Source organism: Homalodisca vitripennis, chromosome 2 (assembly GCF_021130785.1).
Source record: "Homalodisca vitripennis isolate AUS2020 chromosome 2, UT_GWSS_2.1, whole genome shotgun sequence".
Lineage (NCBI taxonomy): Eukaryota > Metazoa > Arthropoda > Insecta > Hemiptera > Cicadellidae > Homalodisca > Homalodisca vitripennis.
The window spans coordinates 3,567,898-3,592,151 of record NC_060208.1 but is presented as its reverse complement, the minus strand read 5'-3'; the positions used below and the strand labels follow the sequence as shown (position 1 = coordinate 3,592,151).

At 37.2% G+C, this 24,254-nt stretch overlaps 1 protein-coding gene across 1 annotated transcript in view; it reads right to left on the bottom strand.

Moving 5' to 3' along the window:
- Positions 1-21,741, bottom strand: part of LOC124356064 (15-hydroxyprostaglandin dehydrogenase [NAD(+)]-like) — a 32,373-nt gene extending 10,632 nt beyond the window's left edge. Inside the window, exons 1-3 of the mRNA XM_046807230.1 lie at positions 21,592-21,741; positions 12,176-12,299; positions 3,851-3,957 (exon numbers count right to left, since the gene is read on the bottom strand). Coding sequence (XP_046663186.1) covers positions 3,851-3,957; positions 12,176-12,299; positions 21,592-21,684 — 324 coding nt within the window. The 5' untranslated portion in view covers positions 21,685-21,741. The remainder of the gene's footprint in view (positions 1-3,850; positions 3,958-12,175; positions 12,300-21,591) is intronic.
- Positions 21,742-24,254: the final 2,513 nt, after the last annotated feature.

Below are 24,254 nucleotides of genomic sequence, written 5' to 3'. Positions count from 1 at the left end.
ATTTTTTTATTTCCATAAAAATTACAAATATTATTGAAAAGGTTATATTTATAACTTGCTTACACCTACAGCCAAATATGTTTATATTTTAAAGTACTAGCTAAAAAACTTAAATAAAATTAATTCTGATAAGTATGAATTCAGGTTGCAATACGGTTTCGAACAGATATTCATTTTGTAGCATTATTCGATCATCTCTCAGAATTAGGTCAATAGGTTATAAATTTGGTTTAAAATAATTCTTCAAGCAAATAAAAAGGATTTTCTACAAGCCATACATAATACTTGTTCAGGAAAACCTTTTGATCATATTTTTAAAATGTTAATAAAATGTGATTGTATACTCGTACTTTTAGACAAATGTGGAGTAACTATTTTGTGTTTTTGTGTTACAGTATTAAAAACTTTATTTCCCACAGAAGACTGTAAATTCCTGTTTTGTCCTATATTAGCTTATATATTATAGTTAAGTGTGTTGACCTGGACACGTTTTAACTATTTATTACTTACTTATCTAAATCCTATTTGTCTTATTTCATGAAAAAAAAACTGTGGTAAATCCATCATACAAATTACGACTGTCCAATGGGTCAGTATTGAAGTGAAGTAACAAACTCATGACTTTGTTTTAATTTTTACTTTTAATTGTATTTTATTTCTTTATAGAAAACCTAGATGGGCACAAAATCTAAATTTAAAAGGAGAGGTTATATTAAAAAAAAAAAAATATATATTTATGTACCACTACAATCTGTTAGTTCAACAACTGTTTAACAGACAAGATTTATGTGGTGTAAACAAACATGCCTGTGTAACACATCTTAAATTATATCACTTTGAATCATGATCCAGATTTTACATTAAGGTATTGGAAGGGAACTTCCTTGAAGTGTGAACACAATTTATTGAGTTAAAAACTAAGGAAGGTGTAATTCATTCTATTTTATCATCCTTTACAACTTTTATTCCACACATTCCAAACACCTTTCAACTCAAATAATACAACAAAGTTGGACAGTAATTTTCTATCATCATAAGGTCTAATGTCTAATGTGACAAACTAGTTTTTAAACTGCATTCAATTAAACAAAAAACCGCTATACAACTCTCTGTATGACCCAACAAAGTTGGACAGTAATTTTCTATCATCATAAGGTCTAATGTCTAATGTGACAAACTAGTTTTTAAACTGCATTCAATTAAACAAAAAACCGCTATACAACTCTCTGTATGACCCAACAAAGTTGGACAGTAATTTTCTATCATCATAAGGTCTAATGTCTAATGTGACAAACTAGTTTTTAAACTGCATTCAATTAAACAAAAAAACCGCTATAAAACTCTCTACATGACCCAACAAAGTTGGACAGTAATTTTCTATCATCATAAGGTCTAATGTCTAATGTGACAAACTAGTTTTTAAACTGCATTCAATTAAACAAAAAACCGCTATAAAACTCTCTACATGACCCAACAAAGTTGGACAGTAATTTTCTATCATCATAAGGTCTAATGTCTAATGTGACAAACTAGTTTTTAAACTGCATTCAATTAAGGGGACATGGTACACCCTATACCGACAATGCTAATTTTTGCTATTTTTATGCCCATTTTTTTCAGAGGCCATTGGAGATAGACCTATGAAATTTTCACAGTTTGTACTACCTCTTTTGATTTACAAACAGACCTATTTTTAAAATAAATATCTCAACTTTAAACCTCTCAAAAAAAATTTTTTTTTAAGTACCACTTTAAAGATTTATTTTTTAACATGTTTAATTAATATATTTCCAATAAAAACAGATACCAAGATAATAATAGGTATATTTGTACAAATATGCATTATAATTATTTGACAAAAATTTGAAGCTTCTATCTTGAACGGTTTCTGAGAAAACCGGGCATAAGTGTGCGAAAATGAAATTTTCGGTAAACGCAGTTTAAGTTTAAAGTAAGTGATTATACTAGATTTAAAATTTTTGTAACTTACCAGCATTAAACATTCCTGGTTCATAGTCCTTGAACTTATCTTTCTCTTCAATCTTCCTTTTAGCCATCCTCCTTTGTTTCCTTTTCCTCTTTTGTGAATTCTGAACTTTCTTTTCAGCTTCATACACTTTTTCTATCAATTTTCTGAAGGCGGAGATTGAAATTATCACTGTATTTTAGTTTAAGAGCTTGTAAAACATCTAGTTTCCCTAAAGCACCTTTGTTAAAACTAATAACTGCATCGTATACTATTTTTAAGGTTCTCATACCTACAAATACAGTTTTTGGCAGGCGCTTCCATATAACTCCATTCAATGACTCGTTTGGATTTTGGGTACGACCTAAAGTGCATCGACTTAGAAGAGTGTTGTTTGATAAGTCATTGAAGACAGGTTTGATGGCATTTAAAACTACTTCAGGAAGAGAGTGCTTGTGGGAATATGGCTCTTTAGTTATTTTTGCTCCGTTGAAACCGCACCATGAAAGTTCTCCTTCGGGGCATAAAGTATGCTTAGGGTTAGCATCTGTTGACATTTTACGGTAGAAAATTGCCCATATGGCCTTTTTCATTTCAAGTAAGTCATCCCTGTTGTTTATTATGGCATTACCATAGTAGGACTGAATGGTATATATTTCAGGGCCAGTAAGCCTACCTTTTCCACCAAGTGCTTTACCATCACTCAATGTTCCAGTTGTCTTACACAGCTTTCGAAGTCGCGACCCCATCCTTTTGGAAACATGTCCTATACACTCAGCCTTTTCTATATTTATATCTCCATAAGGCTTTGATTCATTGACAGCTGCATGACCCTTAGAGTCACCATCCCCTAAGTAAGTCAGATATCTTACACCTCTTGTCGTCACGGATCGGTTGAATATTGCACGGGACAAGATATTTTGTTTAATTTTTCTATAAGGGTTATAGTTGTCATAGAAATGTGGGAGTGGTATCATTTTTTTTGTAACAAATCAAACTATAATAATTTGCAAAAAAAAATAAAAACCTAAAAAAAAATCAAAATATTGAGTTCCATGTCCCCTTAAACAAAAAACCGCTATAAAACTCTCTACATGACCCAACAAAGTTGGACAGTAATTTTCTATCATCATAAGGTCTAATGTCTAATGTGACAAACTAGTTTTTAAACTGCATTCAATTAAACAAAAAACCGCTATACAACTCTCTACATGACCCAACAAAGTTGGACAGTAATTTTCTATCATCATAAGGTCTAATGTCTAATGTGACAAACTAGTTTTTAAACTGCATTCAATTAAACAAAAAACCGCTATAAAACTCTCTACATGACCCAACAAAGTTGGACAGTAATTTTCTATCATCATAAGGTCTAATGTCTAATGTGACAAACTAGTTTTTAAACTGCATTCAATTAAACAAAAAACCACTATACAACTCTCTGTATGACCCAACAAAGTTGGACAGTAATTTTCTATCATCATAAGGTCTAATGTCTAATGTGACAAACTAGTTTTTAAACTGCATTCAATTAAACAAAAAACCGCTATACAACTCTCTGTATGACCCAACAAAGTTGGACAGTAATTTTCTATCATCATAAGGTCTAATGTCTAATGTGACAAACTAGTTTTTAAACTGCATTCAATTAAACAAAAAACCGCTATACAACTCTCTATATGACCAAACAAGGTTGGACAGTAATTTTCTATCATCATAAGGTCTAATGTCTAATGTGACAAACTAGTTTTTAAACTGCATTCAATTAAACAAAAAACCGCTATAAAACTCTCTACATGACCCAACAATGATTCTGTAATTTGAAAAAAAAAAACACTACTTACTTGTATAATAACATTCATATAAATATATATGCTTACTCACAAGGTTAACATCGACCTCAAGTTCCCAAAACCTGTCGTTGAAGATACCTGCGTTGTTGATGACAATATCTAATCCACCAAACGCTGACACAGTCTTTTGAAATGATTCTGAAATTTTAAAATAAATTAATCAAACCAGTTTTGTATTTTTGAAGAAGCTATAAGCGGAAAATTTCTACCATACATTCAAATGTCGAATTGGATAGATTATTTTAGAAAATATATTGTGATTTCTCTCGTGACAACTCTCTCAAAATCCACTATATATTTGCTCATTATGACATATGGAACAGAAACAATTTTCTTTCGTTGATACATGGTTGGCTAGGGTGTTACAAACATTATTTACTTTTTATAACAAACATATACATACACAAAACAAAACAATAATGGAAACATTTTTTTTAATTTACAACAGATAAAGTTGATAATGAATACCATAATATACACATTGAGGCAGGGTAGGCTAGAATAAAGAAGGAGGGAGGGTTTAAAGAAAGAAAGAATATAAAAGGTGATGGCAAGTCACTCTTATTATTTTCATGATAAACCACATAAACATAAGTAACAACACGACACAAATGTAAGTTCAAGCTGGGATCTTCCTGGGGATGTTGTCCTACATAGCAATTTTAATAGTTGAGAAATAAAGATTATTACTACAATAATGAGAAAATGTTTCACACATTATTAAAATAAATTTATTAAGTGTAAATATTTACTACGTGGCTCACATATCAAGATGTTATATATTGTATTACAAATCCAGAATTTTTGATCTAGAAGATTTTTATGACAAGTGAATGATTACAATTAGGTTTCAAAACTCTGTTCCAAAATCAGATTTTACCTTAAGTATTTTCAAAATTAAAAATGTGTTACCATTATTGATGAAAAGCACGTAAAAATCAAAATTATTTTTTAAATACTTTAATGATTAATAATTGTTCTGGAACAAATTAATTATGTCTGAAAAACATGTCGCCTCTCATAACAAAAAAATTTGCAAACTTTGTTTTCAACTATATTTGTTAATTTCTTATAATGAAACGCTCTTCTAATGAGTAACATCGAATTGGGGTCTAATGGATGGGCTGACCTTAGTTCGGGTGATCCCCAATGAACTGGGAAAGTGACACCAAGGTGCCACTCAAGACCAATGGGGGATCCGAATCCAACCAACGGTTGGGCTCGGATAAACGCTTATCAAGCGTCCTGCATGAGGTGGCCCCGCTTTGACAAAACCCTAGGATCTAGGCTAGTGCCCCAATGGTGCACTCTGCGCAGTGACGGCCCTCGGCGCCGTCTTGGGATGTCTCTGCTTGTTCATCATGCACAACTACCATCGACGACGATTTAGTAGTTGGTGGTGCAGATGCGGAGGTTGAATCCATGGACACAGATACTGAAGCATGTGAACTGGACTACAACCTCAAGCTCCCTTTCAACTTGCGCAAGCGATGGGCGGTGGAGCAAAATAAAGCTGATGGCACTTGGCTTCCGGATAGTGAATGGAGGACGCAAAAGGGCAAGATGTCAGCCAACGAAAGAAAAGTCTGAGGAAGCAGAGGGAGTTAACACTGGGGGTAGATGCTGACTCTACTCCAAGTGGGAAGAGAGGGCGCTCGGGCGGTTCTTCGGCGGAAAAGTTCTTGCCGAAGAGTCGCCCGATCGCACCTCCAGAGCAAATAATAATATTCTTTATTGCGTGAAACAATTACAATATTGCATGGCATGCGTCAACATAACTATATAAAGTACATAAGTACATCAGATAAAGTATGTTGGTCAAGGTAAATACATACAATGCAATACGATTCTTGTATGTATCAGAACCGGGGATTTAGTGGTTGTTAATTTCAAAAATTTTCATCCCAGCGGCCCATCATGAACTCATCAGTTGAGTAAAATGCCTTTGACATAAGAAAATGTTTTAGTCGAGTTTTGAATTTTTTTTTGTTTCATTGAGTTGTTTGATGCCTTCAGGGAGCCTATTGATTAGTCCGACTCCAACTTGAGATGGTAAGTGTTCGAAAGCTGCCGTTCTGTGCTGTTCGACTCGAAAGTTATTCCTGCCTCTAGTCCCATATTGGTGGACATCCCTACCCCGCACCAACTCGCATTTAAGTCGGCAGTACAAGGCCACCTCGAGAATATAGAGACAGGGAAGAGTCAGCGATCCAAGCTCCCTAAAGGCATATTTGCACGACTCTCTGGGGTTTAATTTTGAAAGAATTCTTACGGCTTTCTTTTGAGATCTGAAAACTCTTTCAAATCTGTATTTGGAACAGCTTCCCCACAATCTCAAGCCATATGTCAAATGTGGATGTATCAGACCGAAATAGGCCATTTTTAATACATCCAACGAACAAAATTTCGTAAGATTGCGCAGGACATAAATTCCCGAAGCAACCTTAGAGCAAACGTTTTCAATGTGATCGTCCCATGTCAGCCCCCAATCAAGGTACATTCCTAGGAACTTAATGGAGTCTGTTTCTTCCAGAAAGAAATCGCCCATCATCACCGCGGGTCGAAGCTCTTGCTCTTGTTGTTGCCGAAAGCAAAAATGTATAACGTTTGATTTTGAACTGTTTGTTTTCAGATTGATTGTGGATAAATATTCGATGCATGAATTCAATTCAATGAATGACTCAATTTCAAGTTCGTTTTTTGATTTTGATCTGATGCAGAGTCGTGTCGTCAGCATATTGAATCAATTTTCCATTCTGGATTGCAGAATTCAATCTGTTGACGTAAATTAGAAAAAGGACTGGCCCTAATATTGATCCCTGTGGGACACCGTAGGGCATTTTAACTTTGCCTGACTAGACACTCGCAATCTGCACGCACTGCTCTCTATCTTTCAAATAAGACGAGATCCAATCGTGCGGCAGTCCCCGAATACCACTTGATCACAACTGGTGCAACAGTGTTGCATGATGCACACAGTCAAAAGCTTTAGAGAGGTCGAGGAATATACTTAGCACGTGCTCTCGCCTCTCTAGGCCCTCGACAACATTGTAAATGAGATTCGTTACAGCATCGATTGTCGACTTGTTTTTCCTTAACCTAAATTGTTCGGGACATAGAACCTCGTAACGATCAAGAAATTGTTCAAATTGTTTGAGAAAAGCTTTTTCAAAAATTTTGCTGAAAACTGGGAGTATAGAAATTGGACGATAGTTGCTTGGAATGCAAGCATCGTCCTTTTTGAAAATTGGGATAACTTTGGCAATCTTTAATGCCGACGGGAATACGCCTTGAGCAAATGAAAGATTGATCAGTCGGGTGATTGGAGTCAAGAGGTATTAGAAGCAACCCCTGAGCAACCACACAGACATGCCATTGGTGTCACTGGATTTTTTCGGTCTCAAATCCCGCACGATACGGGCCACCTCCACCTCACTCACAGGAAAAAGAACCATAGACGAGATCGGTCTCGTCAATGGATCATCGCGAGGGCTATCCGAAAATGAGTCGTCTGGTTCAGCCACAGTTGAAAAAAAATTGTTAAATTCACTTGCCACTTCAAACGGATCATCAATATTATTTTATTTATTGTTTTAAGTGTCGGAGTTGAAAATTTGGAAAAAATTGTTGTTTTGTGCTGTTTTTTATAATGTTCCAAGCGCTTTTTGAAAAATTGTCTGATTGTCTCAGTTTGGTTTCGACATCTCGTGCCTTGGCCATCCTTATTTCTTTTCGATAATTTTGCTTGAAATTTCGAAAATAGTTTTGAATTGTTCGTTTTTGGTCCCTAGATATATCGAATGATAAAACTTGAGCCTTTCTCTTGATTTGAGAACATCCTGAGTAATCCATTTATCTCTTCTCCTTTGAAAACGCTCTTTGAAATTTTTGAATGGGCAAGTGACATTTAAATGAAAAATTACTCGCTTTAGAAATGCATTGAAGGCTTCCTCCACTTAATCGAAAGAATCCAGGAATGACCACGACTCCTTCCAGAGACAATTGTTGAAAAGATCAACGTTTGCAGACTTTAAATCTCGTTTTATTTTCACGGAGGGAGGTTCAAATTTTGGTTTGGAGTGGGTAATTATGGCTTCCTGGGCGAAGTGATCCGAGATGGCCGCGTTCAGAACAGAGACCGAAACGTCTGGGATGTTTGTGATGACGTTGAAATAGAGCAGACAGGCAATCAAACCACTCCCTTAGCGGAGGAAGGAGTGAGAGATACATTTAGGGTAGTTCTGACGAGACATAAGCTTGCTTTGGTCCCTGAGAACTTTCCTGAAATGCGCTTCTCGGAGGCGGAGGCCATGGAGCTGCGGGAGCGCATCCTTGACGAGGTACTCTCAGCGGAAGGTGTGTGTCTGCAGTTTAAGAGAAGAGCTTTCCTGAAAGGGGAGCTCTCTTAATTTTATGTGGCAATGACGAGACCAGAAATTGGTCTGGCTCCGGGGCTGGGGGTGGTGGCTCTGGGGTGGTCTGTGGGGACTATAAAGAACCCGTAAGATCTAGCAAGGTCTTCCTAAGGGTGAACGGTCCTATGGCCGGAAGGAATCTGCGACCATTCTTGGAGCCATTGGCAGGCAGAATGCTGGGATCTCCGTGTCTGACTGGAAGGTTGTTGGAGATGTCTACACGGGAGGTTCCGGAACTATGGTGATTCTGGATGAGCAGTCGTCAGCTACTCTTAAAGGGAGGTTGTTTATCAGGTCCAGCTGAGGAAGCGGGGTGGGGCGGCTGATCATGGGGGTCAAGGTCCTTCAGGTCAATCTGCAGCACAATAAAGCTACTGCATCAATGTTCTGCAGACGCTTTCTGTCGGAAGATTTTCATGTGGCCCTGATACAGGAACCTTGGATTTGCAAGGGTAAAATATCAGGGCTTTCTATGACAGGGATCAAAATTGTTAGTGCCCAGGTTAATAATGCCAGAGATTGTATTGCTGTAAGCAATAAGGTAAACAGCATTCCTATCCTGGAGTTTTGTTGTAGCGATCTCGCCACAGTCAGGCTGATGGTGGCTGGGACTGGACGAACTCTGATGATTGCAACATCATACCTCACGCAAGATGATGTGAATTCTACGCCCTCCAGAGAGATGGCTGCCTTGGTGGACCATGTTGGGAGGAGCGGCTTAGAGCTAGTGGTTGGATGCGACGTCAACTCGCACAACGAGGCGTGGGGCAGCACCAACACTAACATCAGGGTAAGTCGCTTCTGGAATATATAATGTTCCGTGGTCTAGTAATTGCAAATGAGGGAAATGTACCTACGTTTCGCACGAGGACGCGTAGGGAGGTGATAGATGTGATCATGATGACGGAGGGTATGATGAATCGGATACGCGGCTGGCATGTGTCTGACGTGCCCTCCCTTTCTGATCATGCTCACGTCTGCTTTAAAATCGGAGAACTAGTGCTTGAAAAAGTTCAGTAGAGGAATCCGAGAAACAACCTGGGTATCATACAAGGAAAACCTCAGAGCACAACTAGAATCTGACTGTACTAATGGGAAACGGATTCATAACACGCTGGACAAATCTACCGACCGTTTGACCTCTGCAATTGTGGGCTCTTTTTATCTCAGCTGTCCTGTTATCAACAGGAATAGATCCAAAGTAGCCTGGTGGAGCTCTGAACTGGCCTCTTTGAGGAAGAGGATCAGGGCTTTATTCAGGAGAGCTAAAACTTGGGGTACTTGGGAGACCTACCACGAGGTTCTTGCACTGTACAACCGTACGGCTAAGAGATTAGCCTGGAAGAAACTCTGCACCGACATCGATAGTGGGCAAGGCTGTGCAAGGCTTCAGAAACTATTAGTAAAACATCCCATCTCGCCGCTTGGTGGTCTCAAAGACGTTCAAGTTATATACATTACTGAACCGGAGAGTTCTAAAAGTTATGATGGGGTCACACTTTCCGGACTGTATTGTTTATAACAATGATCAACCATTCGGCAGTGAAGGGACACCTACGAGGCGCGCCACTCATTTGCAATGGAGTCTGGCGCACCGTGTCATAACCTTCAGAAGGATCGAGTGGGCGATTAACTCTTGTAGTTCCTATAAAGCTCCTGGAGGAGACGGAGAGAGACCGGTTTGTTTGTAGCGGGGGCTGGATATTCTTCTTCCCCGGTTGTGCAGACTGTTTAGAGCCTCCGTGGCCCTCAGGCACGTTCCACTATACTGGAGAGTGTCCAGAGTAGAGTTTATACCGAAGCAGGGGATGATTAGCCTGGATCAACCAAAGTCTTTCAGGCCGATATGACTGTCCTCCTTTCTTCTCAAAACCATGGAAAGGGTGGTTGCTGGGTTTGTTTGTGAGTGATCTCTTTTGGAGCTACCTCTACATCCAAGTGCATGCCTACACTCCAGGAAGGTCATGCGACTCGGTCCTGCATCAATTGGTATTGCAGGATTGAGAAGACGCTGACAGCAAAAGAGGTAGCGCAATGTGTTTTTTTGGACATCGAAGGAGCCTTTCACAATACGGGCACTCAGACGATTATCATTGCGGTCTTCAAACGTGGTGTTGATGGTAAAATATGTGACTGGATAGGGGCCTTGCTCACAGACAGGGTGGTTGTTACCACCCTTATGGGAGCAAGTGTCAGTGCAAGGACTATGAGGGGCTATCCCCAGTGCGGCGTCCTTTCTCCTCTCGGACCTGTAGAACCTAGTTGCGGACGACCTGCTAATGTCTTTGAACAGTAGCGGTGTCTTTGCACAGGGGTACGCAGATGATATTGTGATTATTGTGAGTGGCAAGTTCAACACAACAGTCACGGAACTGACCAATGCTGCTCTAAACATGGTAGGAAACTGGTGTGATTGGGGTGGGCCTTACTGTCAACCCCACCGAGGCTGTTGTGGTTGCCTTTACCAGGAGGCGACAGATGGAGGGTATAGGTCCATTTCTATTCAGAGGTTCTTCCATTGAGTTGAAGTCGAGGTCAAGTACCTGGACGTGATCCTAGATAGGGTTCTAAACTGGGGAATCATCTAGAAAGGGTCATCGCCAGGGGGAAATGATCTTTAATTCAATGCAGACACGTGATAGGTGGGTCTTAAGGAGTTAAGCCGAGGCTTTTGTACTGGCTTTATGTTTCCGTAGTCAGACCTGCACTAATGTATGGAGCTGTTGTCTAGTGGCCAACAACGGAGGCCAAGATGGCTGGCTGGCGTCCAAAGGATGGCTTGCCTTGCTAACACTGGGGCTTTTCCTAGTGCGCCGAGTGCAGATCTAAACTGTTGCCTCAACCTCGCCCCCCTAGACATTGTTATTCAGGCTACGGCTAGGAGGAGTGTCTAGGTCTTCAGCAAGCGGGACTCTGGTCGGGCTGCAATGGTGGGTACTGTAGAATTAGCATCCTAATTCTGGAAGATGCTCTGCACATGATCTCTGATCAGATGCCACAAACATTTTCCTTTAACAAATCCTTTAGGATTGTGATAATTCCTAGGGACGGTCGGAGGGAAGGAATCCTCTTTAACCAGCGGAGCTTGAATGGTTTACAGATGGCTCTAAAACAAAAAGCGCCACAGAAACTGGAATTGTGGGGGTGAGACCATGCAGGGAGCTAGTGGTCCCTATGGGTCCTTATCCGACAATCTTTCAGGCGGAGGTCGCAGCAATTATGGAATGTTCTCGTGAGAATCTTCGTCTGCGATATATGAGTAAGACGATCGACATTTTCACGAATAGTCAGGCAGCACTGATGGCGCTGGACTCTTGTGTGTTCAAATCCAAACTTGTCTAGGATTGCTGTCAAGTCGTTTCTTCCCTTGCCAGAATCAACAATGTGACTGTTTGTTGGGTTCCTGATCATAAGGGAATGAAAGAGCGGATGGGGCTTAGCGTCAACTATGACAGGCCCTCAACTGTTGTGCGGTATTCCAAGGTGTGAATCTTTTGGGGCTGTCTCGAAATGGGTTCACGCTGAACATGAAAGAAGGTGGAGGTTTTATCTGGGCATGAAAATGAGCAGAATGGTACTACAGTCGCCTTTGTCCAAAGTTGCGTCTGACCTTCTCTCACTAAATAGATTAATGTCTTCTCGGGTTATAGGTCTCATCACGGGACATGACGGTCCATCCTTCAGGCTACACATGAAAACTAATTCTCTTTCCAATATGTCAGAACAGATATTTTTTTCCAAATGAGAGAACAATTAAGCGGACAATTGAGAAGATCTGAGTAACTCTGAGCCTGAAGTGTGGTAGTTCAGTGTCATCAGGCCTCGGATTCTGAAACTATTCCCATAAAGTGAACAGTGTCACCCTAGCTGATGGTGAATAGTTGAACCGGTGAGGGTGGGTTGACAAATAGAACTAATTGTCCATTGTGCGTAGTACTCACCTTCAAACTGAGGGTAATCGGTGACATCACACTGGCAAAACAGTGCCTTCCCCTGTCCGTATTTCGTACAGAACTGCTCAGCCAATTTCTCTCCGACTTCACTGTTCAGGTCACACAAGGACACCTACAAACATAGATTACATCAGATGGTATGTATAAATAGCTTATACACAATTGCATATTTGCAACATAGTTTTGCTTACCCATACAATTAAATTATTAGAAGGACATTTTGGAAGATGTTCACACAAAAACTCAGACAGATACGGTAAACTATGCATATCTAACAATAGGATATAGCCAAACGACCTTTGTTTTACCCTACAAGAACCATGTTGACCCTTAAACGCTTTTATGACCTCATTTCTTGTTACATAATTATTTACAGTATTAGCCATAATAAACAGTACTGAAACTGAATCAGCTGTAGTTGCCTTCTCGATCAACTGATTCAATTGTCGATTGTTGCCACGGCTTCGTCTTCATTACTTCTTTCTTATTTGAGGTTAGTTTTTGCTAACTTGTTGCTAACAACGGTAGGGAAGGTTTTTATCGTAGAGCATTATTTTAACTCATACGGAATTGGACGTGCGGGTGGGCCAAGCTTGTCATACACTGCATTACGTTTTCAGGAACATTCCCACAAAAACCCGCCTAGTAATTCTGTTTCAGGGGTTTTCAGGTCGCCCAACTACTGTCTGTACAAATGAAAACCACGGAAGAGTGTTGCAGCAAGTGTTACAGTCACCGAAAAGAAATCTTATGTGAGCTTCTCTTAAACCGAATATTAGCAATACATCAATGCGAAGAATAATCAAAAACATTGGTGGTTTTCCCTGCAGGATATAAACTGGACAGACAAGCTTTGAACTGTAGAAACCAATTAGCCAGAGTTCAGTAGTCTACTGTGCTTCAATGTTAGCAATATGCTTTGAAGAACCTGAGTTTCTGAGTGATGTATGGTTTACAGATAAATGTCATGTGCACATTAATGGTTACATAAACAAGCAGACAACACGTTTCCTTGGATTTGAACGCCCTGACATTGTTGTAGAGAGGCCACACTTATATCGTTCAACTCAAAGAAAAAATAACCATGTATATTAGGAGAATGGAACAACCTCTATTCATAAAAATTATGCAAAACCTACAAGAACGGTACGAGTGTTACCTCAAACTGAACGGAGGTCATATTGAACATGTTAATGCCCGAGTTTAACCGATTTTGCTTCCTTTGACTTGTACTTATTGGTAAAATGTGTATGTAATGTTACTGTGTTTACCATAATAAAATATTACCATTTCAGTACTATTTATCTTGGCTAATACTGTAAAATGTCTCGTAAAAAAGCAAATCCAAACAAAAGCATTTGATTTGTAGTTTTTACTTTCCAAACAGTTTTAGTACTTCTTTAAAGTGTATTCTTTTTTAAGCACAAAATACATAAAAGTTAGAGATATTTCTCTGAAACCCATATAAAAATATTGGAAAACAAAAAAGTTTGAGGAAGTAGGCTATATTAATTAATTATAATCTTCAAAATGTGACCTCTCCCATAATTTTACAACCAATTGCTGTTCTATTACATTGTTTGTAACACGAGGTGGCACAACTCATGCCGTACTCGGTAACACAAACAGTTGGTGGAAGTAGCTAACGTAGGACTACTTACTACTTACTAGTTGTGTGGGTTAGAGTTGACGATTTCAGTGCCTTATAATGAAAATATAGGGATTAGTACATGAATCAGTTCCTGTAGTTCTGGTTACCTTCAATAAAACTGTCACAAAGTACCTAGCAACAATGCATTGAGCACCTGCTGGACACTAACATTAATCATTGTCCACAACATTGCGTGATTTCCTGAATTATTTGTCCCATCAAGATGCCGATTTATACGTTCCTCATTGTAAACTATGCGTTTCAGAGTGTTTCTGTTGTAAATAAAAAAGGAATAGCGGAGATCTCGTTATCTATCGTCATATTGTGTTTATTACAACAGTAGTAGTCTATTCTCGCTCACGGCCAGGGCCGTACTCAGCCTTGGCGGGCCCCGTCACTACACCCCCATTGACAACATCTTTTATTTTATTAGTGATAGTAAGATTTATAAAATAAGTACGGGAAAATATTATCAATCGGACTATTTTAATCATTGTTTTTAATTCATGTAGTGAACTCTAAAAATGCATTCTAATTAGTCGATCTGTTAGTAGTTCGATTATTAATGATTGTGAGAAGAATATTTAAAATGCTTTTTTAAAATTTTATTTATACTCTCAACTGAAGATACGAGTAATTCGTCTTCTATATCGACATTCCAGTTATGGTTCATCGGGTCAGACCGGACGCAAATGTTGAGGTATTCTTTGTTTGATTTTGGAACGATTATTGACATTCCGCTTGAATGCACGATATAAAACATCTATATTGTTAAATAAAAAGTCAGATTATTGTTTTTAAAGTAATAACCACAGTTTCTTCGGAAATGTAATGAATGATATTACAACATTTAGCCTATAATTAAATACATTCTACTTGTACTTAGAGCCTGGGTCTCAATCGTACGAACGGTCGTACACGGTCTGAGTACGGCACAAGTAACTTGCAGCCGTGAGCAGCTGGCGGCACCCATTTCATAAAATGAATAACATTGCAGCAATTATTGTTTAGCTATCTACAGCGTTTGATTCGCATTCAAATGTGAAATAATAAAAAAACGAAGTAGGCGTTACCCAAAATACGCCAAAAACTAGTGGAATCGTTTGTTATACGTTTAAAACAATTCAAAGAAAAAACAAAGCTAGATCACTTGCGTCATCCATTAACCAATACACGGCAAAAACTAGTGGAATCGTTTCCTGCTATTTTCAGCGTTTGTTAGCTGCGCTAAAAATAGCTAAATAAATGTAAACAAACGAGATATTCCACTATTTTTTCCGAATTTTCGTTAACGTTCACTTCGTTTTTTGTTATTTCACATTTGAATTCCAAACCAGTACTGAAAATAACTAAACGATTGCAATGTGATTGAATGTATTTCATAAAATGGGGTTTTAATAAAGAAACAGAAGAAATAACTTATTTACAATATTGTATTAACAAACAATAAGAAATCAGATTGTTTGGTTTAGGAAGTTCAACGTTAATAATGCGCTATGTAATGTCGCCATCTCACAAGTTCTCATACATTAACCACTATACCTGTAACCGTTATGCAACACTCTGATGAGGGCTTGACTAACATCAAAGAAACTGCACAACAATGTTGCTTGCTTTCAAAACTCTGACTGGCGACATTTGGAATTACTGAATATGAAATAATTTCCTCCTGATTTAGGAGTAAACTTGAACTCTTGCTCACGTGTTTGAAGAGTGTTGTTCAGGGAAGTACCATCGGACCAATTTTTTTTTTATTTGCTGATGACGTGTACATTTTTTGTACCCGGTGAACACTGGACAGAAGTACAAAATAAATCTCAGAGTAAACGTTGTGACACAGAAGAAATGGCTCGCTCAAAAAGTTGTAACGCTTAATATTTTAAAAACTAATTTTTACATCTATCCTTGCACTCTGTTTCTGATTAGAATTTGCATAATCTGATAATTCATAGTGCCGTGGAGATTTTTACGCGCAAAAGTATAGAGAAAACAACAGTTAACAAGTATATTGAAGTTGTCTTTGATCACAGATTGACATGGAAATGTCATATAGATTATTTAGTTAAGAAACTAAGACAACTGAACGATGTTCTCGATGCAAGCGATGATACTTCTGGTGTAGGCTAGTTATATAACTACCTTATATGCGTGGGGAGGAGCTAGGCATATAGATTATTTAGTTAAGAAACTAAGACTGATGTTCTCGATGCAAGCGAGATACTTCTGGTGTATTAGGCTACACTTATATACCTATTGCGTGGGGAGGAGCTAATGTCATATAGATTATTTAGTTAAGAAACTAAGACAACTGAACGATGTTCTCGATGCAAGCGAGATACTTCTGGTGTATTAGGCTACACTTATATACCTATTGCGTGGGGAGGAGCTAATGTCATATAGATTATTTAGTTAAGAAACTAAGACAACTGAACGATGTTCTCGATGCAAGCGAGATACTTCTGGTGTATTAGGCTACACTTATATACCTATTGCGTGGGGAGGAGCTAATGTCATATAGATTATTTAGTTAAGAAACTAAGACAACTGAACGATGTTCTCGATGCAAGCGAGATACTTCTGGTGTATTAGGCTACACTTATATACCTATTGCGTGGGGAGGAGCTAATGTCATATAGATTATTTAGTTAAGAAACTAAGACAACTGAACGATGTTCTCGATGCAAGCGAGATACTTCTGGTGTATTAGGCTACACTTATATACCTATTGCGTGGGGAGGAGCTAATGTCATATAGATTATTTAGTTAAGAAACTAAGACAACTGAACGATGTTCTCGATGCAAGCGAGATACTTCTGGTGTATTAGGCTACACTTATATACCTATTGCGTGGGGAGGAGCTAATGTCATATAGATTATTTAGTTAAGAAACTAAGACAACTGAACGATGTTCTCGATGCAAGCGAGATACTTCTGGAGTATTAGGCTACACTTATATACCTATTGCGTGGGGAGGAGCTAATGTCATATAGATTATTTAGTTAAGAAACTAAGACAACTGAACGATGTTCTCGATGCAAGCGAGATACTTCTGGTGTATTAGGCTACACTTATATACCTATTGCGTGGGGAGGAGCTAATGTCATATAGATTATTTAGTTAAGAAACTAAGACAACTGAACGATGTTCTCGATGCAAGCGAGATACTTCTGGTGTATTAGGCTACACTTATATATTACGTGGGGAGGAACTAATAATACAATGATCCCCATCTTGTTTTCATGCCAAAAACAGTTACTAGATTTTGGTTTCCACAAAGGTCGTAGTTACCTTACTGACACTTTATTTCATGATTTATCTGCCCATAGGCTACGATTCGTCAGTTACTTATAAAATCTGTTATAGTTCACATTTTCACAAATTCACACTCTGTATTCTCAGAAATTCCATATGCATATACCACCAGATATGCCCGTGAAACAAGAATAGCTACTTTACAACTTTGTACATCCTTTTCCACAACAGATTCTCATTAGATATCACCTATACTGTCCAGAAATATTTCTCGTTTTTCCAGGCTTCTAACTTATTCAACGCTTAGTCTTTGCCAGTGTTTATAAATTGTATCAGTGCGTGATTATTACAATTAGGCAGATCAGAGGCGAAGGCCATTATTACTGCCGGGATGAGGACCTGATCCTTGACGGACATATCATTGTTGCCGAAGGGACACTCTCCTCTACAGTTTTGTCTATACTTTATAATGTCGTGTCTTATAGTTTTATAATATATTAAACTATACCGGTACCATACCATTCTATTTACAAATTTTATTGCAGCCACCGCTTCAACCCAAATCCTTATTTACATCGTGAATTTCTAGAAGCAATAGACAGAGATTTTGTTATACTCTCTTTTCTTTTCTCTGAACTTCCCCAGCATTTTCTGTAATTTTAATGGAGGCGGTTAGATACAACTAGGTCTTTCAGTATTGTATTATAATATAGTATAGCATTATGTTTAATTTGACATTAAATTGTTTTGTTTTCTTAAACATGTATACATTATTGTCCATGGAGTTATAATTAGCTTATTTCAAAGATTACTTGTAAGCTGGAATAAACGACATGCATCCATTCATCTTCACTGTCTTTTAGGTTCTCTTTAGATATGTTAGGAATAAGCTTGTGTCAGATATCCGTTTATTGCGTGATTCATATTATAGTCTTCGTTTTGAAAACTGTCGAGGTGATTCAAAGTCTACTTGGAGGGTAATAAATGATGTTACTGGTCAGAAAACTCGAAAACCTGGAAAAATAACCTTAATTGTAAAAGGAAGTACAGTTAGTGACCCACATGTTGTGGCAAATGAGTTTAACAATTTTTTTCTCTCTGTTGTTGATAAACTAAATATTTCTAGTGAAAAGCCAGATAACTTTAATAACTTGGAGTATAAACAATATTTTTCCCAGAAATTTACGTTAAAATCAATGTTTTTGGATGAAGTAAACGTTGAAGACCTAACAATTGCAATTAATTCATTAAAAAACAGTACATCACCTGGCATCGATGGTATCAACTCTACTTTAATTAAGTCCATTCTGAAAGAAATATTGGAAGTTTTACATTATTTAATTAATTTTAGTTTTAATGAAGGTATATTTCCTGATAAATTAAAACAGGCTGTAGTGATTCCTTTGCATAAAAGTAATTCAAAAAATGATTGCAATAACTTTAGGCCTATATCGCTCCTTTCAACATTTGCTAAGATTTATGAGAAAGTAATTAAGAAAAAATTAATAACATTTCTTGAAAAAATAATTTTTTTTTAGTAAAAACCAGTTTGGATTTAGAAGTGGTTTAAATACAGAAGATGCTTTAAGACATTTTTTAGAAAATGTTTACTTTGGTTTGAATTCAGCTAAAAAGGTTACTGGTCTGTTTTTGGATATTAAGAAAGCTTTCGATACAGTGGATCATAGGATACTCTTAGAAAAAATGTTTGGCTGTGGAATTAGAGGTAAAGTTTTAAAATGGTTTCAAAGCTATTTAACAGATAGAAAACAATGTGTAAAAGTTTGTAAAACAATCAGTGACTTTGGCATAATAAAACACGGTGTACCCCAAGGATCTGTGCTTGGTCCGATCTTATTTTTAATTTATATTAATGATCTTTGCGATGCACGTTTTCACGGTCACATAACTTCTTTTGCTGATGATACAGCCTTATGTTATGTTGAAGATGATTGGGAAACGGTCAAAATTTCCCTTAGTTTTGATTTGAATGCACTTCAATGGTGGTTTTCTAGTAATAATATGCTGCTAAGTCCTGCCAAGACAAAATATATAAACTTTAATTTAAGGATTGAGAAGAAATTCCAAGACTGTATAGTTTATAAATGTGCTAAATGCCTTTGTTTTCAATCCAAATGCAATATTGAATGTGCTATAGTAGGTCAGACAACCACTATGAAGTATTTAGGAGTTATATTAGATCATGAGTTAAATTGGAAGAAACATATACAAAATTTGAAGTCTAAACTTACTAATGTATTGAGATGTTTTTACTTTTTGAAAACAATTTGTAGAGAACAAGTTTTAAGAACGGTTTATTTCTCATTAGTTAATAGTAGATTGGAATATGGTTTAATTTGTTGGGGTGGGAATTATGAATCAAATATCAAACCGATTTTTCTTTTGCAAAAGTTTTTTTTTAAGATTAATGACAGGAAAGGTGAAGACAGAAGCTTCGTATCCTCTATTCGTAACTAGTAAAATTCTTCCTCTGAAGCATTTGTTTGTTTTCAAGGTCCTAAAACTGTTTTATGTAAGAAGTGGGAATTTACCACAAAAAATAGTAGTTATATCTCTAAATTAAGAAATGAACCTGTATTTACTGTGCCCAAGCCTAATTTAACTTTTTTTCAAAAAGGTTACATCTTTTTAGGACCCAAAATTTACAACGTTTTGCCAAGTGTAATAATAAATTGTAATAATTCTAATCATTTTCAAAAATATTAAAAACGTGGTTATTGTCTTTTGAAAGTGTTGATTTTCTAGTAAATATAAATAGTTGATAATTAATTTTAAGTTTATTGTTGGTTAAGTCTGTACAAACGTTAAGTCTATATGGAAGATATAATAACTGGATATGGTTATAATTTATATTTATGGCATTTTATGTACTGAATTAGCTTTAGACTTTGAAAATTATATAATGTGTTTTTTATTCAAATTTGTTTTATTAAAGCTTAGTTTAAATGGGAAGATTTACCGTATTTGAATTTATTTGTTAATTTCATTTGCTTGAGTGTTGTTTTTGTTTTTTTTTTCTAAGAAAGTTGGAGCCTCTACACAGGCAGTTCCTTGCCTTTTGAGGTCCTATTTTGTTTTCTTGAATTTTTTTTATTGATGTACCTTAGCTGTATTAAAATAAAAAAAGACATGTTCATATTTCTTTAACAAAAAGTTACATTGTTTTATTTTTATTTTCATGTCAATTGTGTCTACAACTAAGGAGCAATGTTTGTGTTTGTGCTTAAGGTATAAATGATGTTTATATAATTTTACTATTGTACATATTTTCAAGAAAATAAATAATTTTTCTATTCTATGCTATGTTTTAACATTACTCCATAAACAATATCTTACTCAATCTGGTCGATGTATACATTTTATTTTAAGTTCAGTGAGTGTTTTACAAGCTTTATGTTACCTAAGTATTAGGGCATAATTGTACAACATATTGGTTGGAGCATTTCTAATGTAATCAATCATTAATATATTCAAATTTATAGCTACTTCATTACGTGTTCATGTTTATTGTTGCGTAAATCGAGTTGTACATTACTTAATTTGGAAATCTTTGAAAAGCTCTGTAAAATAATTTCTGGTCTATAATCGTACTCGTTTGTTCCTTTACCTTTTTAGAAAAATGACACAACTTTAAAAGCATTGTTTGTCTGAAAAATTACCAATTAAAAAAAAGTTATCAAATGAACTTGAATTAGATGGGTTTTAATTATATAATTGTTGACTTTTGCACTACAGTAATAGGAACATCACTGTAACTGGCTGCATAGGTATTTATTTTTAAATGATATTATAATTTTGTAGATTTCTTTATCGTCAACTGATTGACATTGAAAATAGGACAAAACCAAAGTTATTTCGAATATTAGCTCAAATGTAGCATTAAAATCACTTTTATTATCCACAAGATACATGAGCTGTAGTGTCAACTAGATGCATATTTATAATGGTAATTTATTTGTGATAAATTTAAACATTGATTTTGCTGTATATTGTTAAAATTCAAAGGGAACAATCTTAACTGCTTAAGATTATTGATTATTACGTTCAATATAATAAACAATGTGGAATAAAAAATTATTATTATTATACATTATGTAATATGTTCAATTCTCTTAATATAACTGACTAATTTCTAGCGCCTAAACATATTTGAATACATGTTTGGTACTACAATGGTGTATAAACCGTGTGGCAAGGCACAACCGTCTGTAATCGTACGGCACATTATCGATTAGCAGCAGACGACATCCATTCAACCGGTAACCTTATCACTATTTCCGATCTCTTGGTTCACAACCTGGGCGAAAAGTTTGGAGACTCATGAATTAAAACTTATAAAATACCAATAACTAAAATTGCAGGTAACCGATTTAGCTTCTGGAGACATCTGCGGTTCAAGTATATGTGTTTGATCGATAAATACACCGAGGGTTGTCTTGATATAGAATAACTTTAATTACGTAAGAGGTTATGTTGTTACCTTGGCGCCATGACGAAGAAGCTCTTCGCAATAAGCTTTCCCTATGCCGGCCGCCGCCCCTGTGACCAAGGCCACTTTACCTTTCAGGTCCATCCCTTGATAGATAAACAACGGAACAATCGTTTACACCAACTGTCTATGTCGCTGCCACTCCCCCACACTTATCAGTGTCAATGCGCGTGCCCGCAGGGATGCGCCGCGAGGTAATTCCCTCCCTTGTGAAATCAGAATTTCTCCCCCTTAGTGGTCATGTATTCATTGCTATCCCGAATTTGAGCGTTTAAAAATAAAAAAGTCAAGTGTTCAATTAATTTTATATAAAATACTAAATAGGAACTAAACATACTTTTATTTCTACAATAAAGTAGACTGAAAAATCTTGTGTTTTTAATGCGATAATATAGTTGTTTGTATTCTAAAGGAACAGAGAAGTTATATATATTTTTAGTGCTCCATCATAAAAAATCATGCGAGGAAGTATTATGATGGTCAGATAAATACAATTTCAATTTTGACAATAACGCGATTAGTGAGGGATGGTGCTCAGTTAAACAGCATCAATAACGCGTTTAGTGACGGATTTGTATTGAGGGATGGTGCTCAGTTAAACAGCATCAATAACGCGATTAGTGAGGGAATTTGTAGTGAGGGATGATGCTCAGTTAAAAATCATCAATAACGCGATTAGTGAGGGAATTTGTAGTGAGGGATGGTGCTCAGTTAAACACCATCAATAACGCGATTAGTGAGGGATGGTACTCAGATAAACAGAATCAATAACGCGATTAGTGAGGGATGGTGCTCAGTTAAACAGCATCAATAACGCGATTAGTGAGGGAATTTGTAGTGAGGGATGGTGCTCAGTTAAACATCATCAATAACGCGATTAGTGAGGGAATTTGTAGTGAGGGATGGTGCTCAGTTAAACATCATCAATAACGCGATTAGTGAGGGATTTGTATTGAGGGATGGTGCTCAGTTAAACAGCATCAATAACGCGATTAGTGAGGGAATTTGTAGTGAGGGATGGTGCTCAGTTAAACAGCATCAATAACGCGATTAGTGAGGGAATTTGTAGTGAGGGATGGTGCTCAGTTAAACAGCATCAATAACGCGATTAGTGACGGATTTGTAGTGAGGGATGGTGCTCATTTAAACATCATCAATAACGCGATTAGTGAGGGAATTTGTAGTGAGGGATGGTGCTCAGTTAAACAGCATCAATAACGCGATTAGTGACGGATTTGTAGTGAGGGATGGTGCTCATTTAAACATCATCAATAACGCGATTAGTGAGGGAATTTGTAGTGAGGGATGGTGCTCAGTTAAACATCATCAATAACGCGATTAGTGAGGGTTTTGTAGTGAGGGATGGTGCTCAGTTAAACAGCATTATAACGCGATTAGTGAGGGAATTTGTAGTGAGGGATGGTGCTCAGTTAAACATCATCAATAACGCGATTAGTGAGGGATTTGTAGTGAGGGATGGTGCTCAGTTAAACATCATCAATAACGCGATTAGTGAGGGATTTGTAGTGAGGGATGGTGCTCAGTTAAACAGCATTATAACGCGATTAGTGAGGGAATTTTTAGTGAGGGATGGTGCTCAGTTAAACATCATCAATAACGCGATTAGTGAGGGATTTGTAGTGAGGGATGGTGCTCATTTAAACATCATCCATGACGCGATTAGTGAAGGATTTGTAGTGAGGGATGGTGCTCAGTTAAACAGCATTATAACGCGATTAGTGAGGGAATTTCTAGTGAGTGATGGTGCTCAGTTAAACATCATCAATAACACGATTAGTGAGGGATTTGTAGTGCGGGATGGTGCTCATTTAAACATCATCAATAACGCGATTAGTGAGGGATTTGTAGTGAGGGATGGTGCTTATTTTAACAGCATTATAACGCGATTAGTGAGGGAATTTGTAGTGAGGGATGGTGCTCAGTTAAACAGCATCAATAACGCGATTAGTGACGGATTTGTATTGAGGGATGGTGCTCAGTTAAACAGCATCAATAACGCGATTAGTGAGGGAATTTGTAGTGAGGGATGGTGCTCAGTTAAACAGCATCAATAACGCGATTAGTGACGGATTTGTAGTGAGGGATGGTGCTCAGTTAAACCGCATCAATAACGCGATTAGTGACGGATTTGTACTGAGGGATGGTGCTCAGTTAAACAGCATCATAACGTGATTAGTGTAAGGATGGTGTTCAGTTAAACAGCATCATAACGTGATTAGTGAAGGATGGTGCTCAGTTAAACAGCATCAATAACGCGATTAGTGATGGATGGTGCTCAGTTAAACAGCATCAATAACGCGATTAGTGAGGGAATTTGTAGTGAGGGATGGTGCTCAGTTAAACATCATCAATAACGCGATTAGTGAGGGAATTTGTAGTGAGGGATGGTGCTCAGTTAAACATCATCAATAACGCGATTAGTGAGAGAATTTGTAGTGAGGGATGGTGTTCAGTTAAACAGCATCATAACGTGATTAGTGACGGATTTGTAGTGAGGGATGGTGCTCAGTTAAACATCATCAATAACGCGATTAGTGAGGGAATTTGTAGTGAGGGATGGTGCTCAGTTAAACATCATCAATAACGCGATTAGTGAGGGATTTGTAGTGAGGGATGGTGCTTAGTTAAACAGC